Source organism: Brassica rapa, chromosome A03 (assembly GCF_000309985.2).
Source record: "Brassica rapa cultivar Chiifu-401-42 chromosome A03, CAAS_Brap_v3.01, whole genome shotgun sequence".
In the NCBI taxonomy this organism is placed as follows: Eukaryota; Viridiplantae; Streptophyta; class Magnoliopsida; order Brassicales; family Brassicaceae; genus Brassica; species Brassica rapa.
In genome coordinates, this window is record NC_024797.2 from 4,730,617 (window position 1) to 4,747,747 (window position 17,131).

General features: G+C 38.5%; 4 protein-coding genes across 15 annotated transcripts; 2 read left to right on the forward strand and 2 right to left on the reverse strand.

Annotated features, from left to right (window-relative positions):
• Window positions 1–12: 12 nt before the first annotated feature.
• Window positions 13–2,510, forward strand: LOC103833831 (pumilio homolog 18). The gene has a single exon (XM_033286529.1). The coding sequence runs from the start codon at window positions 1,146–1,148 to the stop codon at window positions 2,100–2,102; it is 957 nt and encodes a 318-aa protein (XP_033142420.1). The 5' UTR covers window positions 13–1,145; the 3' UTR covers window positions 2,103–2,510.
• On the reverse strand, window positions 2,371–7,883 carry LOC103856582. 9 transcript variants are annotated; one of them, XM_033286514.1, is made up of 14 exons: window positions 7,704–7,883; window positions 7,071–7,169; window positions 6,763–6,890; window positions 6,516–6,666; window positions 6,323–6,432; window positions 6,139–6,222; window positions 5,980–6,028; window positions 5,762–5,853; window positions 5,502–5,628; window positions 5,154–5,239; window positions 3,718–5,075; window positions 3,522–3,635; window positions 2,700–3,432; window positions 2,371–2,608 (listed from the first exon to the last, which is right to left on the reverse strand). In XM_033286514.1, exons 2-13 carry the CDS (start codon window positions 7,161–7,163, stop codon window positions 2,852–2,854), a joined length of 2,973 nt encoding a protein of 990 aa, XP_033142405.1. In that variant the 5' UTR covers window positions 7,164–7,169; window positions 7,704–7,883; the 3' UTR covers window positions 2,371–2,608; window positions 2,700–2,851. The 9 variants fall into 9 exon arrangements, with proteins under 9 accessions (XP_033142405.1, XP_009131948.2, XP_009131952.2 ...); XM_009133700.3 differs by having other exon boundaries at window positions 5,493–5,628; XM_009133704.3 differs by having other exon boundaries at window positions 3,522–3,632; window positions 3,814–5,075; window positions 5,493–5,634.
• A 267-nt stretch (window positions 7,884–8,150) lies between these two features.
• On the forward strand, window positions 8,151–11,838 carry LOC117132456 (putative pumilio homolog 19). The gene has a single exon (XM_033286530.1). It carries the CDS (start codon window positions 9,962–9,964, stop codon window positions 10,913–10,915), a length of 954 nt encoding a protein of 317 aa, XP_033142421.1. The 5' UTR covers window positions 8,151–9,961; the 3' UTR covers window positions 10,916–11,838.
• Window positions 11,574–17,040, reverse strand: LOC103856584 (agglutinin-like protein 5). 4 transcript variants are annotated; one of them, XM_033286516.1, is made up of 14 exons: window positions 16,625–16,787; window positions 16,263–16,361; window positions 15,955–16,082; window positions 15,708–15,858; window positions 15,515–15,624; window positions 15,329–15,412; window positions 15,179–15,227; window positions 14,963–15,054; window positions 14,685–14,814; window positions 14,358–14,443; window positions 12,927–14,281; window positions 12,719–12,829; window positions 11,890–12,629; window positions 11,574–11,803 (listed from the first exon to the last, which is right to left on the reverse strand). In XM_033286516.1, the coding sequence occupies exons 2-13, from the start codon at window positions 16,353–16,355 to the stop codon at window positions 12,046–12,048; spliced, it is 2,973 nt and encodes a 990-aa protein (XP_033142407.1). In that variant the 5' UTR covers window positions 16,356–16,361; window positions 16,625–16,787; the 3' UTR covers window positions 11,574–11,803; window positions 11,890–12,045. The 4 variants fall into 4 exon arrangements, with proteins under 4 accessions (XP_033142407.1, XP_033142406.1, XP_033142408.1 ...); XM_033286515.1 differs by lacking the exon at window positions 16,625–16,787 and adding an exon at window positions 16,589–16,607; XM_033286517.1 differs by lacking the exon at window positions 16,625–16,787 and adding an exon at window positions 16,804–17,040 and having other exon boundaries at window positions 11,585–11,803; window positions 14,685–14,808.
• Between the last annotated feature and the right edge of the window lie 91 nt (window positions 17,041–17,131).

The window sequence follows — 17,131 nt, forward strand, 5'->3', positions numbered from 1 at the left end:
TTTTCACTTAACAAAACTGATCTTGTAATTTGATTTTCTACTAGAATATGTATGTTAAGAATATTCTCACTAAGCTTTCCCTTTGTTCTTATCCTTTTGCAGTTTTGTTAAATCAATTTTTTTGTCTTTTTAATATTTTCTTTGTTATGGATTTTTCAATCGATTTTTTTTTTGTTTCATTCTAACATATAAAAAGAAAGTCAATTTATTTAGGCATAGACAATATTGTATTCTTTATTGATCTGGTCAGTTCTCTCCAAGTGAACGGATCCGTGCCCAATGCAGGAAGGCCAAGAGGTCCTCAAGGAAACTGGTGAATCATTTTTTTATATACAGAAGAAAGCACATTTTAACCAACAACATCATTACAATAACACAAAGATCTTTTACTGTCAAACTATTTTTGCTTTTGAACTATACAATTCACAGTCTAATCCATCTACGATCTAAGAAACCTGAATAAACTATCATCTTCTTTTCATATTTAATGAAAATAAGGATATAATATATCGTAATACACAACCTTTTTCATTTTTAATTTGGTTAAGGAATTTCCTTTGTTATATGAAAACCGAAAATGATATTAGAGGGTAGAGGCTCCATCATGTAGATGGGGAGATCATTAATTGAACTATGTACAATACAACAAAATTAAGTGATCTCATTAACGAACTTGATATTGTACCAATATGGAAACTATATGAAAAATAGGAAACACATTTCCCTCTCCCAAGTAGAAAGTTTATTAATAATAGAGAGTAAAGCTATAATTTAACATCTCCGATGAATTATAACTAATCAATCTGGTTAAGGAATTTCCTTTGTTAAAAACGGAAAAAGGAAACTGGAGACAACATGTGGTATGCGGAGATGGTTGGTATATTGTACAACAAATATGTTCAGGTAGTGAATAATCTACGTTTGACGAATTAATTAAAAGCCAAACCTGAATATGAAAACTATATAGCAAACAAAAACGCAAAAAGGAAATTCTAGTGGTTTATATTCCTTTTCCTAGTAAGAAAACAAATACAATCTCTCTAACAAAGTAGTATAAATATAGGTCATTATTACTCACCTTCACAGATTCAATCCAACAAAGCATCCTAACACTCGAACATCTCCAAAAGATTAGTTTCAGTACAATGGTAATGTCCGATAATAGTCCGTTCTCCATGTCGACCATGTTCAATGCTTTACAACAAATCCACCTCTCAAATACGCGCTTAAAACGGCTCTTTAACCTAATGACTAGTTGTGAAGGCGTGGGACAGTTTAAGGATCTGATCTCAACGTTTGACCAAAGCCAGCTTCAGATGATGGCGTCGTTGCTGACGTCAGACTCCGAGTACTTCATGGAGGTCGTCAGAAACAAGTACGGGTCGAGACGCGTGCAGAAGCTCCTCGGAGTATCAGTTGACGTGGACGCGTTATTCTACGATGCTATCTTGCAACGCTTCTTCGACATCATGACCGACAAGTACGCATCCTACGTAGCGATTCGAGCTGTGGTCGTTTTCGACCAGGTGAAGAAACATGTGATGTACAAGCACGTTCTCCACTACGCGCTCGACATAGCGCGTTACCAATACGGCTGTGTCGCGCTCAACGAGGTTATAATCGACGCGGATGATCCTTTATACAGGAACCGGTTACTAGACGTAGTCGCGCGCAACGCTCTCTTCCTAAGCAACGATCTTTGGGGGAACTTTGTGGTCCAACACGTGCTTAAACTGTATGACTTGCGTTGCACGCACAACGTGGCGGTAAGTCTTCGTGGCCACTGCGTTGATCTGTCGTTTAAGAAGTATGGAAGCTACATCGTGGAGAAGCTCTTGGAGGCTGAGGTGTCGATGGGTATGGTGGTTGTGGAGCTTTTGAAGTGCGATAGAGATAGGTTGATGAGGCTGGCGAGGAGTGAGATTGGGAATTTCGTGGTGCTCAAGGCACTGGAAGTCACGCAAAAGATGAATAGGGTTGATTTGTTTAGGGATCTGGTGCAGAAGCTGATGCCTCTTCGCCACCTTTTGCTTAGGTCTCACGGAAGCAACATTGCAAACATCTTGGAGTCATGTTCCATAGCTAATAGGTGTTCAAATTAAAAGTTTTCGATTGTGTTATGGTTGATTATAGAATTCTGGTTTAAAGTAGATTGTGATTTTTTGTGCAAGAGGATCCTGATTTAATAAAAAAAAAAAAAAATTCTGAGTACAATAATTGAATTAAAAAAGTGATGGAAGACAACGATTGCATGCAGTAATTCAACATTATAGAATTTTCAGAAGTATTCATGATAAATTTGCGTTAACAAAAAAAAAAAAGAGAATCATGATAAATTTGTAGGACATACGGGCATAAATATAGTTCAACTGCTCAACAGTAATATTTTGATTTCTTTTCTCTTTTTATATATGTTTTTGCTATAACAATATGATTTTGTATAAAATTATGTTTGAGAAAGAAAAAATTTGTCTTAGAACTAAATTGAATTACAGTTTTCAATAGAAAAACAAATAAGAAGCGGCGACACAACTTCTATCTCTGTTACCAGTGGACTTGGACACTTGCATGCATCAACAAGGCAACCAAACATCAACATCTTCAGCTCCTGCAATAGAGAAAACATCTTTATTACCGGTCAAAATACTATCAAACCCCGTGGATAAACTAACATAACACTTTATAAGATAAAAGTTTACCTTTTGAGTTCAAAAATGCTCTTGGTGAAATTATGTTGGGGCCATGCATCTTCACTCAATAGCATTGGAAGCAGTTTTTGATGATTCTTCCAGCAACTTGGGACCAACCAGAGCAAATCCAACAAAGCAGAAAACCTCTCTTCATGCCAGAATTACATCCCATATGTTCTCTTATACACATCTCCCGGACTTGGAATCCGAAAATTCGGTTCTTCATATCCGTTGTTGTATAGGCTCCCATTGAATCCCAACCGTTCATTCCTAAGAAGCTCGGCCATGCCTAGAGAGTTCACACTTTGGCCTTCATTCCACTTATCCCAGTGACCATTAGACAAGACTGGATTTGCAGATGGTTGTTGTCTTGGGTGCTGTGAGAAAAGAGATAAATTACTTCCATGTGCCTGATGGTCCATTAGCCTTGAGCTAAATCCGTAAGTTTCTGCAAGTGAAGGAGATAAGTTTCTGAGATCATGATGAAACCCATTGACTTCTTGTTGTGCAGCAGACATAGACTGATGTCTCAACATTTGGAGTCCTGTCTCGTTCCCAAAGGAATTCATTTGTGATGAGAAACTTGATCTCATATCCAAGTCTGCATTTACCATCCCTCTTCCAACAGCTAGTATAGCAGGATCCGCAAACTCTATATCACTCGCACCACTCGGGTTCCCAACTGGAGGCTGTACTTGATATGTATTCCTCAACATGGCAGCAGAGTCAAGAAAACGAGTTCCTAAGATACAAGGAAGCATGAGAGTTTTAGTCTGTATCTGTAGCATCAGTCGCACACTAAGCTACCACAAAACAGAGGTAAAGAACTACCTGGTGCCGTATCTGAAGATAGGCCCACTCTTTCAAGTGAAGAGAAGCCAGGAGGAGGTAACCTGCTGGGGGCAGAGAATCCTGGGGGAGCAGAAACTTGAGGTCGTGAAACTGCTACAGAACAACAGAAAAAATATGAGAAAAAGATTCAATCCAATCAAGATACAAAGGAAATTCATCAACGATAAATACTAACCAGGAGTCTTGTACGATGAAAATAAAGGACTAGCAGAAACATTATCTAATCCACCGGAATAGTTTGAAGCAAATCCATTTAGATTCCCGAGATTACCCCGATAAATATCTCGGCTAACTACAGACTCTTGAATAGGCCTCTCTCTTGAAAACTGCCCATAAATGCTATGGTTCTCCCTGTCAAATGCTTGATTACTAGATTCTTGTGCAAAAGAAAATCTAGACTGGCTGTTATGTTGCTTTAGGAGGTTTGAAGGTTTCACAGGACTGGATCGCTGATCAACTTTACCGAGTAACTCAGCCAAATTGTGGGGTGAAGTTAAGGATTCATCCCATGGATCAAAGTCGAGTGACAAAATGTTTGAGATTATTTCATCCTCTGCACTGCGAACTTTGTTCCTGCCTTCATTAGCAAACAGAGAGTGATCCACATTGAACATGGATTTCTCACCAAACCCATTTTGAAGATGCAACCTATCACTGCCTCTATCCGAAGGGAATCTCAAGTTTGAACCGTTTACACCTGAAGCTTCAGAAGGCAGGGAAGAACTAGACAAAAACCGCGAGTGGGTAACATCCTCTTCACGGTGATGCCTTTGGCTATCAAATGATGACATATCCTCCACATCCAATTTTGAGTCGACTTTTATTTGTGATTGCAAATCTAATCTCCAATCCCACTCTGGCCTTGTGCAGGGAACCCCAGTCTCTGATGGAAAAGATTCTTCATCAGTGTTTATAGAGCTATCCATCTTACATTGCTCTAGCTCTGGCAACTTTGATACTTCATGATCAGATTGTCTATTAGAATCTTGATCACACTCACTACTAATCGCAATATCAGGACGGTTATCTCTGGAATTTGCAGTCATCTCCATTTGTGAAACACCAACAGACAAGTTGCCTACAGTAGGGCCATCTTGTGTAACAGTAACACGCAAGTTTCCTACAGTAGGGCCATCTTCTACACCATCCTCTGAATCGTCAGACGAGTTCACAGCAGCTAAAGGCTTGTCAATGTCTCTGCCATCGTAGGAAGAGTCGGTTGAACTGGATAACCGATTGCTAGGAGAATCTCTATCAGGTGAGGTGGTTCTCTTGGACCCAGAACCAACCACAACATTATGCTGCAAAGGCTTCAAAACCCTAAGCTTGCTTTTGTCAACAGCTTTTTGATTTTCTTCTTTGCCTGATGGTCTTTTAAGAATGTTACTAGAGGATACAGGCCCATGAGCTGCGTTTGCAACAACAGCAGAGAAGGCCAAGGTTCCATTTACTGGGGTCGCTCTTTGTATATCAGAAGATCCATTTGAGGTAACCGAAGTTGCTAAAGACAGCTGGTTTGCATTATGTGTCCCCCTGTAACAGATATCCCTATTTTGTTATATTGACCCATTCAAATACCTCGCATAAAAAAGCAGCAAGTGAAAAACTTACCATGCCGCTGCAGCAGGAAGAGCAGTGGATCTGCTAGAGCTCCCACTCCCACTAGGTGGAGAATACCTGGGAACACTTACTGCATTCTGCTCATAGAAAAAAATGAGAAATGAAAATAGTAAGCTTAGTCAACTGAAATGAATTTATAAGCTAGTCATGTCACATCATTAAGTTAGTCACCAATTAGAATTTAACAAACATAAAACCTTCCGATTTGTAATATTTTGTTGTTGGTTTTGGGGCCGTTTGAGGCTTGGAAGAGTATATGGAAACTAAAGCTTCTAGGAGATGGTAATAAAATTTAAATTGCACATAATGTCAGAAGAACTGTCACTTAACTGAACTTACACTTGAAGGAATTTTTGCAATTGGTTTAGCAGAGGAACTGTCACTGCAAAAAGCATCTAGTGGTGGAGGTAGCATGATCCCTGAACGGTGCTGCAGAATGTTTGTTGCTCCAGTGATTTGCTGAACTCTACTCCTTCAAAAGTACTATAAGACTTCAGCAAGCCATCATATTACATATATACTAGTAAGGTAAAAGATCCAAGAAAGCGAACAATCATGAACGCAAGACAGAATTATAAAGGTTAAGATGATAAACGTACCTTGTATGGGAAGATATGGCCTCATCTTTTGTGAAACTATCCTCTTGTGAACCGACCTCGTGCAGATAGAGACAATCAGGATTAACACACGCCTGGAAACAAAAACATGCAATTAATCATTACAAAGACATCAATCTCAATTTTTTATCTGAAAAGAGGTAACCAAAAGAAAAACTCAGGGGGTCAGAAAGTAGAACAATAATCTAGGGAAGGCGTACCGCATTTCTCAGCCATGCATGACAATACTTGGTTGTCCCAAAACACGCCCTGCAATATATATATATAAAAATACATCTTATCCACAACTGAATGAAAACAAACTAAAAACACCAAATACATAGTTTCAAACAAAAAAAAGGAAGCGAGTCAAAACTTACTTCAGTGATTTACCATCCAAGATAAACCCATGAACAGCCTGGATGCAACGGACAGCCTCTTCCTCTTTTGCATAAGTAATATATCTGAATAATAAAAAATATTACCAGATGAGTACAATAATGACAAGCAAAAACTCAATGAACTTTATGATAAAAGGAAAAATTTTGGCTGACAGAAACGCACACACTGCATGTATCATTCGGGAATAGTTGGATGGCACCAGATGATGTTCGGGACATGGAAACCTTCAGAACTTTTCCATACTGACCGAAATATTCTTTATGATAGAGTAGCTGCAAGGAAAATGGAGCCTAGTCACATAGCAATTCACAAAGAAATGATAAAAAGGGTGTAGTGTAGATAAGAGTTATCATACATCTTCATCTGCTAGATTAAGGGGCAACCCGACAATGTAAACAAGATTCCTCTGGATGACGCGCACACTAGTGAGTTGCTTTCTCCCTTCAGAAGGTTTTGATTTTGACTTTTGAGTCTTCTTGCGCTCCATGTTGGTTTCAAAGGCCAGACTGACAACAGCCATTATAAGCAAATCAGTAAAAGAGAGCGTAAAGAAAGATTATCCCATAAATATAAAATTCACCGAAAAAATCAAGTGTTAGAACCTGTCGCAGTCAACAGTCATCCCTACAATCTTTTCTTTGTCATATGGAGTGCGACAAGCAGGACAACGCCCTTCTATCTGATCTTTCTCTGCCATGTCCACTATGTGATGCCAGCACCAAACACAAATCTGTATCACATACAAAAGAAATCATTAACAGAGCAAAGTTCAATGGTCAATGAGGCCAAAAAAGACGTGCATGCTTCACGGATAAATTGCGGCAGAAAATTTGAGCTAAAAGCTAAAATGTTATGCTGATTATTGCTACTGAACACTGATAACATGTAAATAAACAGAAGATGGGAAGACCTGATAGCCGCATTTGCAAGGCTTCAATTGCTGATCAGTGAGATCCATCTCTTCAGCACATAGTGGGCAAGTCTTCTCTCCTTGGTCGCTCATGGTTGTCTACAAAAAGAATTCGAAATATATTACAAAAGCCAAACTAATAAAAGACTGAAAGCACGAGCTCAGCCACCAAATCTAGCTAAAAAGGCTAAACTTTTACGATTCACACATCCACAAATCCTGATGTGGAAACCTAAACTCGCATGGAGGTTGTTTGGTAACGTAAAGATAAACATTTTCTATGCCATAAACATCACTTATCATCATCAGAAGAAATAAAACTCAAATGCAAATTCAGCATATCCCCAATCAAACCCTAAGAGTCTATTACTCATCAAAGCTAATTAGCTCTAAATATTCAAACTTTCAGATCGATACTAAGAATTAAAACAAAAAAGGAATCTACGATGAAGAGCTCCTAGGAATCGATCTGCGCACGCACCGTGCCCGATTCAATTTACATCGTTCAGATATAAACATATGAACCAATCCAAAATCTCAAATCATAATTTTACGATCTAAACTAATAAAAAAAAATGATGATCCAATTAAAAACCCAGAACTAGGGTTTTGAAGAGAAAGAGAGAAACATACGAATTGAGAAAAGATTCGATCGGAGATTTTGCAGAGGGAAGAAGATTGGTGAGATGAGGAGGAAAACGAAGCTGGAGATTTGCGAGCGAAACAGAGAAATTGGATGGCTGTGATTTTGGGGGATGTGAGATTTCGCCTTTTTTTTTAACCCTTGATCTCTCTGCCAGATCCACGTTGCTGTCCGGTTCGGTTTTATTACTAGATTCTGTCCGGTTGTAAACCGGTAGATTTCAGCCGGTTTTTAGGCGTTTTATGTTATTACCAAAAATTTAATGACAGCATATTAAGAAGTAACTTTGCAAACTTGACCATGTAAAAATTATTATGGAGTGGATAATGGAGTTATTAAATTATTTAAATATATGAAACTGAGTGGACGTATAATTAATTAATTACAGCTTTGACCCACAATAAAGAAGAATCAGTTTCAACATGCCATCAATTGAAACAAAAGACTGGTGAAGGAGGGGGCATTGATCGATTGAACTTTACAGTATGATTTCCAACATAAACGGCTCTCTCAGTCACTCGTAATTATGAGCCTACATATTCTCTAAGATACTTTTGTTGAGCAAATCAAGCGTTACACATTAATGTTGCTACAAGAGTTAGGCACCAAAGAGAAAGAGAGAGAAGATACTTGTTGGAGTCTTGAGCAAGACACATATCATAAAGATAACAAGACTGGGAATGCGGTTTCAGTATGACATTGTTATTTAAGCCCATTTCTCTTTTTGTTCTGTCTTCCTCTACTTGTTTTCTTTCACCACATTGGTCATATCTTGAATCCAAGTAAAAGTAGTAAGTGTGTACCGTTAATGTTTTCTTTTGCCATTTGAAGCAACAAGCGTTCCAAGCCTGTGTGTTTATACTGCAAAAAGGCACAATCGCTGAAGCAAGCCATGAGATGGAAAGATATAATATTCCTTTTTTTTTTGCTTTCTTTTTTCTATTTAGAAAGAACTTGTCTTATCTTTTCACTTCTCAAAATAAATTAAGATCAGAGCACAAAGAGGTGACAATGAACAGAGGTTTCTCTTCTACTCTCTTCTCTGTTCTTGATTCAGTGAATTCAATGTGGCAAACTATTGACTGATCTCAAGCTGAGTTTGATGTGGGAAATAGGCTACATTAATTTGGTATATTATACTTTTCATTTCGACGCGCATGATATGAAGGGGTAAATTTTATACTTCATTTTGTTGGAGTCAGTAGCTATTCCATCTACGTACGGTTATAATCATTACCCTTGACATCATTTTAACTGAGGCGACCTCTCTTGTAAACCGATGCTTCATCTTTGTTGACCTCCTATGAAAGCATCATCTCCACCTCGAGATGATGTTGTGAGTGAGGGATCACCCAATTTTTTTATAACGACGGATCACTACCAGAACTACTCTCCTCTGAAATCAAAGAGGTCTTCCGTATGTACAAACTTGCTTCATTTTTATGTTAATTCACATATTTATAATAAAAAAAGGGGGTTTTCCCTTTATCACTATGTGCACATGAAGGTGATATTGGCCCGCTAGTATTCCCACCTTTTATGAATAGTAATTTCATGCATTCGAATAATCTGGATAAACATATTAGCTATAACCTTACGGTGCCTGATATTTTATTTTCACTGCCTACTTGAAAAGTGGATATCATAAGTTTATAGTCTTTTTAATAGCTGTTTACTATATATATTTAATTATACCCATATAGAGTTATCACCTAGATGGACTTTTGTGTATGAGAATAATTGGTTATTGGTTTATTTATAAATTTAGTTAGCAATAAGCTTAATATTAACCCATCAAATAAAAATAACTCTTTGTTTTTGTCCCTAATTACGATTTTAAAGAAAGTTGAGAGCAAAGATATAATTCAAAATCTAATCCATCTCCGATGAATTATAATTAATCAATCTGGTTAGGGAATTTCCTTTGTTAAAAAACGGAAAAAGGAAACTGGAGGCGACATGTGGTTTCATCGACATATGTACAACAAAATATATTCAGGTAGTGAATTATATAATCTACCTTTGACGAATTAATTAAAAGCAAAACCTGAATATGAAAACTATATAGCAAACCAAAACGCAAAAAGGAAATTCTAGCGGTTTATATTTCCTTTTCCTAGTAAGAAAACAAATACTCCCTCTAACAAAGCAGTATAAATATAGGTCACTACAGCCCTTCACAGCAACAATCAAACAAAGTATCTCTCGAACATCTCCATAAGCTATAGTCAAGATTAGTTTCTGTACAATGGCACCCGACAACAATCCGTTCTCCATGTCGACCATGTTCAATGCTTTACAACGTATCCACCTCTCAAATACGCGCTTAAAACGGCTCTTTAACCTAATGACTAGTTGTGAAGGCGTGGGACAGTTTAAGGATCTGATCTCAACGTTTGACCAAAGTCAGCTTCAGAAGATGGCGTCGTTGCTGACGTCAGACTCCGACTACTTCATGGAGGTCGTCAGTAACAAGTACGGGTCGAGACGCGTGCAGAAGCTCCTCGGGATATCGGATGACGTGGACGCGTTCTTCTACGGTGCTATCTTGCAACGCTTCTTCGACATCATGACTGATAAGTACGCATCCTACGTGGCGATTCGAGCTACGGTCGTTTTCGACCAGGTGAAGAAACATGTGATGTACAAGTACCTTCTCCACTACGCGCTCGACATAGCGCGTATACAATACGGCTGCATCGCGCTCAACGAGGTTTTAACCGACGCGGATGATCCTCTCTACAGAAACCGGTTACTAGACGTAGTCGCGCGCGACGCTCTCTTCCTAAGCAACGATCTTTGGGGGAACTTTGTGGTCCAACACGTGCTTAAACTGTATGACTTGCGTTGCACGTACCGCGTGGCGGTTAGTCTTCGTGGCCATTGTGTTGATCTGTCGTTTAAGAAGTACGGAAGCTACATCGTGGAGAAGCTCTTGGAGGCTGATGTGTCGATGGGTATGGTGGTTGTGGAGCTTTTGAAGTGCGATGGAGATAGGTTGATGAGGCTGGCGAGGAGTGAGTTTGGGAATTTCGTGGTGCTCACGGCACTGAGAGTCACGCAGGAGATGAATAGGGTTGATTTGTTTAGGGATCTGGTGCAGAAGCTGATGCCTCTTCGCCACCTTTTGCTTAGGTCTCACGGAAACAAAATTGCCAACGTCTTGGAGACATGTTCTATAGCTACTAGGTACTCAAATTAAAAGTTCTCATATTGTTCTATACTGATGAATTCTTGTTAAAAGAAGTTTGTCTTTGGTTTGATCTTTTGTACAAGGATCCAGATTTAATTCAAAGTAGACTTTTTTATTCTTGAAATCAAAAGTGATGAAAGATAACGATTACATGCAGTAATTCTGACATTTTATACAATATTCAGAACTATTCTTGATAAATTTGTAGGAAAGACGGCCATAAATGATAGATAGTAATATTTAGATTTTTTTTTAAATGATTTTGCTATAACAATTTGATTTTGTATAAATTATGTTTAAAAAAAACCTTTATTGTCTACAGAACTAAAATGAATTACAGTTTTGAATAAGAAAACAAATAAAGAGGTGGCCGGCCACACAACTTCTACCTCCGATGCCCTTTCGCCACCTTTAGCGTAGGTCTCACGGAAGCAACATTGCAAACATATTGGATACAAGATGCTCAAATTAAAAGTTTTCGAATGTTGTATGGTTGATTGCTGAATTCTGGTTTAAAGTAGATTGTTATTGAATTTTTTGTACAAGGATCCTGATTTAATTCAAACAGTGTGGCTTTTTATGTACAACGATTGCAGGCAGTAATTCAAACATTATACAATTTTCAGAACTATTCATGATAAATTTGTAGGAAAGACGGGCATAAATATACTTCAACAGTAATATTTCAATTTCTTTTTATATATATGTTTTTGCTATAACAATTTTTTTTTGTATAAAATTATGTTTTAGAAAAAAAAACTTTATTTTCTGTAGAACTAAATTGAATTACAGTTTTGAATAAGAAATCAAATAAGAAGACACAACTTCTACCTCTGTTACCAGTGGACTTACATTTACATGCATCAACAAGGCAACCAAACATAACATCTTCAGCTCCTGCAATAGAGAAAACATATTTAATACCGGTCATATATACTATGGATAAACCAACATAACACTTGATAAGATAAAAGTTTGAATACCTTTTAGAGTTCAAAAATGCTCTTGGTGAAACTATGTTGGGGCCATGCATCTTCACTCTGCGCAGCACTGGAAGCAGTTTTGGATGATTCTTCCAGTAAAACTTGGGACCAACCAGAGCAAATCCAACAAGTAGAATACCTCTCTTCATGCCAGAATTACATCCCATATGTTCTATTATACACATCCCCGGGACTTGGGATACGGAATTTCGGATCTTCATATCCATTGTTGTATAGGCTCCCATTGAATCCCAGCCGTTCATTCCTAAGTAGCTCAGCCATGCCTAGAGAGTTCAAATTTTGGCCTTCATTCCACTTATCCCAGTGACCATTGGACAAGGCTTGATTTGCAGATGGTTGTTGTTGTCTTGGGTGCTGTGAGAAAAGAGATAAGCTACTTCCCTGTGCCTGTTGATCCATTAGCCTCGAGTTAAATCTGTAAGGATCGATAGGTGAAGGAGATGAGTTCCTGAGATCATGATGAAACCCATTGACTTGTTGTTGTGCAGCAGACAGAGACTGCTGTCTCAACATTTGGAGTCCTGTCTCATTCCCAAAGGAATTCATTTGTGATGAGAAACCTGAGCTCATATCCAAGTCTGCATTTATCATCCCTCTTCCAACAGCTAGAATTGCAGGATCCGCAAACTCTATATCACTTGCACCAATCGAATTCCCAACTGGAGGTGGTACTTGATATGCATTCCTCAACATGGCAGCAGAGTCAAGAAAACGAGTTCCTAAGATACAAGGAAGCATGAGAGTTTTAGTCTGTATATGTAGCATCAGTCGCACACTAAGCTACCATAAAACAGAGGTAAAGAACTACCTGGTGCAGTATCTGAAGATAGGCCCATTCTTTCATGTGAAGAGAAGCCAGGAGGAGGTAACCTGCTGGGCGCAGAAAATCCTGGAGGAGCAGAAACTTGGGGTCGTGTAACTGCAACAAGACAACGGAGAAACAAATTGGCAATATATCAGAAAAGGATTCAATCCAAACAAGAAACAACGGAAACTCATCAACTATAAATACTAACCAGGAGTCTTGTAGGATGAGAACAAAGGACTAGCAGTAACATGTTCCAATCCACCAGAATAGTTTGAAGCAAATCCATTAAGATTCCCGAGATTATCCCGATAAATATCTCGGCTCACTACAGACTCTGGAATAGGCTGTTCTCTTGAAAACTGCCCATAAATGCTATGGTTGTCTCTGTCAAATGCTCGATTACTAGATTCTTGTGCAAAAGAAAATCTGGACTGGCTGTTTTGTTGCTTCAGGAGATTTGACGGTTTTAGAGGACTGGATCGCTGATCAACTCTACCTAGTAACTCAGCCCAATTTTGGGGTGAAGTTAAGGTTTCATCCCATGGATCAAAGTCGAGTGACAAAATGTTTGAGATTACTTCATCCTCTGCACTGCTATCTTTGTTCCTGCCTTCATTAGCAAACAGAGAGTGATCCACATTGAACATGGATTTCTCACCAAACCCATTTTGAAGATGCAACCTATCACTGCCTCTATCCGAAGGGAATCTCAAGTTTGAACTGTTTACACCTAAAAGTTCACAAGGTAGGGAAGCACGAGAAGCCAGATGATTTGAATCCAAAATGGAACTTGAAGAACTAGACAAAAACCGCGAGTGGGTAACACCCTCTTCACGATAATGCCTTTGGCTCTCAAATGATGAGATATTATCCTCCGCATCCAGTTTTGAGCTGACTTGCATTTGGGATTGCAAATCTGATCTCCAATCCCACTCTGGTCTTGTGCAGGGGACCCCTGATGGAATAGCCTTTTTATCAATGTTAGTAGAGCTATCCATCTTACATTGCTCTAGATGTGGCAACTTTGATATTTCATGATCAGGTTGTCTATTAGAACCTTGATCACACTTACTACCAATCGCAATATCAGGACGGTCATCTCTGGAATCTGTAGTTATCTCCATTTGTGAAACACCAAGAGACAAGTTGGCTACAGTAGGGTCATCTTCTACACCTTCCTCTGAATCGTCAGACGAGTTCACAGCAGCTGAAGGCTGGACAACGTCTTTGCCATCGTAGGAAGAGTCTGTTGAACTGGATAACCGATTGCTAGGAGAATCTCTATCAGGTGAGGTGGCTCTCTTGGTCCCAGAATCAACCGCAACATTGTGCTGCAAAGGCTTCAAACCCCTAAGCTTGCTCTTGTCAACAGCTTTTTGATTTTCTTCTTTGCCTGATGGTCTTTTAAGAATGTTACTAGAGGTTACAGGGCCATGAGCTGCGTTTGCAACAACAGCAGAAAAGGCCAAGGTTCCATTTACTGATGTTGTTCTTTGTATATCAGAAGATCCATTTGGGGTAACCGAAGTTGCTAAAGACGGCTGGTTTGCAATATGTGTCCCCCTGTAACAGATATCCCTATGTTATTATATTGATCAATCAAAATACGTCGCCTAAGAAGCAGCTAGTGAAAACTCACCATGACGCTGCAGCAGGAAGAGCAGTCGATTTGCTAGAGCTCCCACTCCCACTAGGTGGAGAATACCTGGCAACACTTGCTGCATTCTGCTTATAGAAAAAAAAAAGAGAAATGAAAATAGTAAGCTTAGTAAACTGAAAAGTTAGTAAGCATCTACGATTAACAAATATGAAAGCCTTCCGATTTGTAAAATTTTTGTGGTTTGTTTTTGGGTGGTTGTTTGAGGCTTGGGAGAGTATTTGGTGACTAAAGCTCCTACGAAATGGTGCGTAATCAATCTAAATTGCACATAATGTCAGTAGAAGGCTGAGATTTAACTGAACTTACACTTGAAGGGACTTTTGCAATTGGTTTAGCAGAACTCTCACTGCAGAAAGCATCTAGTGGTGGAGGTAGCATGCTCCCTGAACGTTGATGCAGAATGTTTGTTGCTCCGGTGATTTGCTGAACTCTACTCCTTCAAAATTATTATAAGACTTAACAAATCATCCAAAAATACTAGACCAGCCATCATATTACATATATACTAGCAAGGTAACGGATCCAAGAAAGCAAACAATCATGAACGCAAGACGGAATTATAAAGGTTAAGATGATAAAAGTACCTTGTATGGGCAGATATGGCCTCATCTTTTGTGAAACTATCCTCTCGTGAACCGACCTCGTGCAGATAGAGACAATCAGGATTAACACACGCCTGGAAACAAAAACATGCAATTAATCATTACAAAGATATCAATCTCAAATTTTTATCTGAAAAGAGTAACCAAAAGAAAAACTCAGGGGTCAGAAAGTAGAACAAGAATCTAGGGAAGGCGTACCGCATTTCTCAACCATGCATGACAATACTTGGTTGTCCCAAAACACGCCCTGCAATGTATATGTATACACATTTTATTCATAACTGAATGAAAACAAACTAAAAAACACTACCTAGTACCTACATAGTTTCAAACGAAAAGGAAACTTACTTCAGTGATTTACCATCCAAGGTAAACCCATGAACGGCCTGGATGCAACGGACAGCCTCTTCCTCTTTTGCATAAGTAATATATCTGAATAATAATAATTATATTATCAAATGACAACAATAATGACAAGCAAAAAACTCAATGAACTTCATGATAAGAGGAAAATTTTAGCTGACAGAAACGCACACACTGCATGTATCGTTTGGGAATTGTTGGATGGCACCAGATGATGTTCGGGACATGGAAACCTTTAGAACTTTTCCATACTGACCGAAATATTCTTTATGATAGAGTAGCTGCAAGGAAAATGGAGCCTAGTCACATAGCAATTCACAAAGAAATGATAAAAAGGGTGTAGTGTAGATAAGAGTTATCATACATCTTCATCTGCTAGATTAAGGGGCAACCCGACAATGTAAACAAGATTCCTCTGGATGACTCTGACACTAGTGAGTTGCTTTCTCCCATCAGAAGGTTTTGATTTTGACTTTTGAGTCTTCTTGCGCTCCATGTTGGTTTCAAAGGCCAGACTAACAACAGGCCATTATAAGCAAATCAGCAAAAGAGAGCGTAAAGAAAGATTATCCCATAAATATTAAATTCTCCGAAAGATCAAGTATTAGAACCTGTCGCAATCAACAGTCATTCCTACAATCTTTTCTTTGTCATATGGAGTGCGACAAGCAGGACAACGCCCTTCTATCTGATCTTTCTCTGCCATGTCCACTATGTGATGCCAGCACCAAACACAAATCTGTATCACATACAAAAGAAATCATTAACAGAGCAAAGTTCAATGGTCAATGAGGCCAAAAAAGACGTGCATGCTTCACGGATAAATTGCGGCAGAAAATTTGAGCTAAAAGCTAAAATGTTATGCTGATTATTGCTACTGAACACTGATAACATGTAAATAAACAGAAGATGGGAAGACCTGATAGCCGCATTTGCAAGGCTTCAATTGCTGATCAGTGAGATCCATCTCTTCAGCACATAGTGGGCAAGTCTTCTCTCCTTGGTCACTCATGGTTGTCTACAACAAAAATTCGAAAACTTATTGTTTGCTAACGTAAAGATAAACATTTTCTATGCCATAAACATCACTTATCATCATCAGAAGAAATAAAACTCAAATGCAAATTCAGCATATCCCCAATCAAACCCTAAGAATCTATTACTCATCAAAGCTAATTAGCTCTAAATATTCAAACTTTCAGATCGATACTAAGAATTTAAAAAAAAAAAAAAGAAGGAATCTACGATGAAGAGCTCTTAGGAATCGATCTGCGCACGCACCGTGCCCGATTCAATTTACTTCGTTCAGATATAATCACAGACAAAACATATGAACCAATCCAAAATCTCAATCACAATTTTACGATCTAAACTAATAAAAAAAAACGATGATCCAATCAAAAACCCAGAACTAGGGTTTTGAAGATTCAAACACCACGAGAGAAAGAGATTGAACATACGAATTGAGAAAAGATTCGATTGGAGATTTGCAGAGGATGAAGATTTGTGAAATGAGGAGGACAAGGAAGCTGGAGATTTGCGAGCGAAAGAGATAGATTGGATGGCTGTGATTTTGTGATGTGAGATTTCGCCTCTTTTCAACCCTTGATTTCTCTGCCAGATCCACGTTGCTGTCTTCGTCAATTAATTAAAAAAGAGTTTCACAAAAACTTTTCAAATTGCCCCTTTGATTGCCAATTTTATTGTTAGATTCTGACCCGGCGGCTATATTTTTTGTTATATATTTTTTTCAGAAATTTAATATTTATATTTGTATTTTTTTAGTCA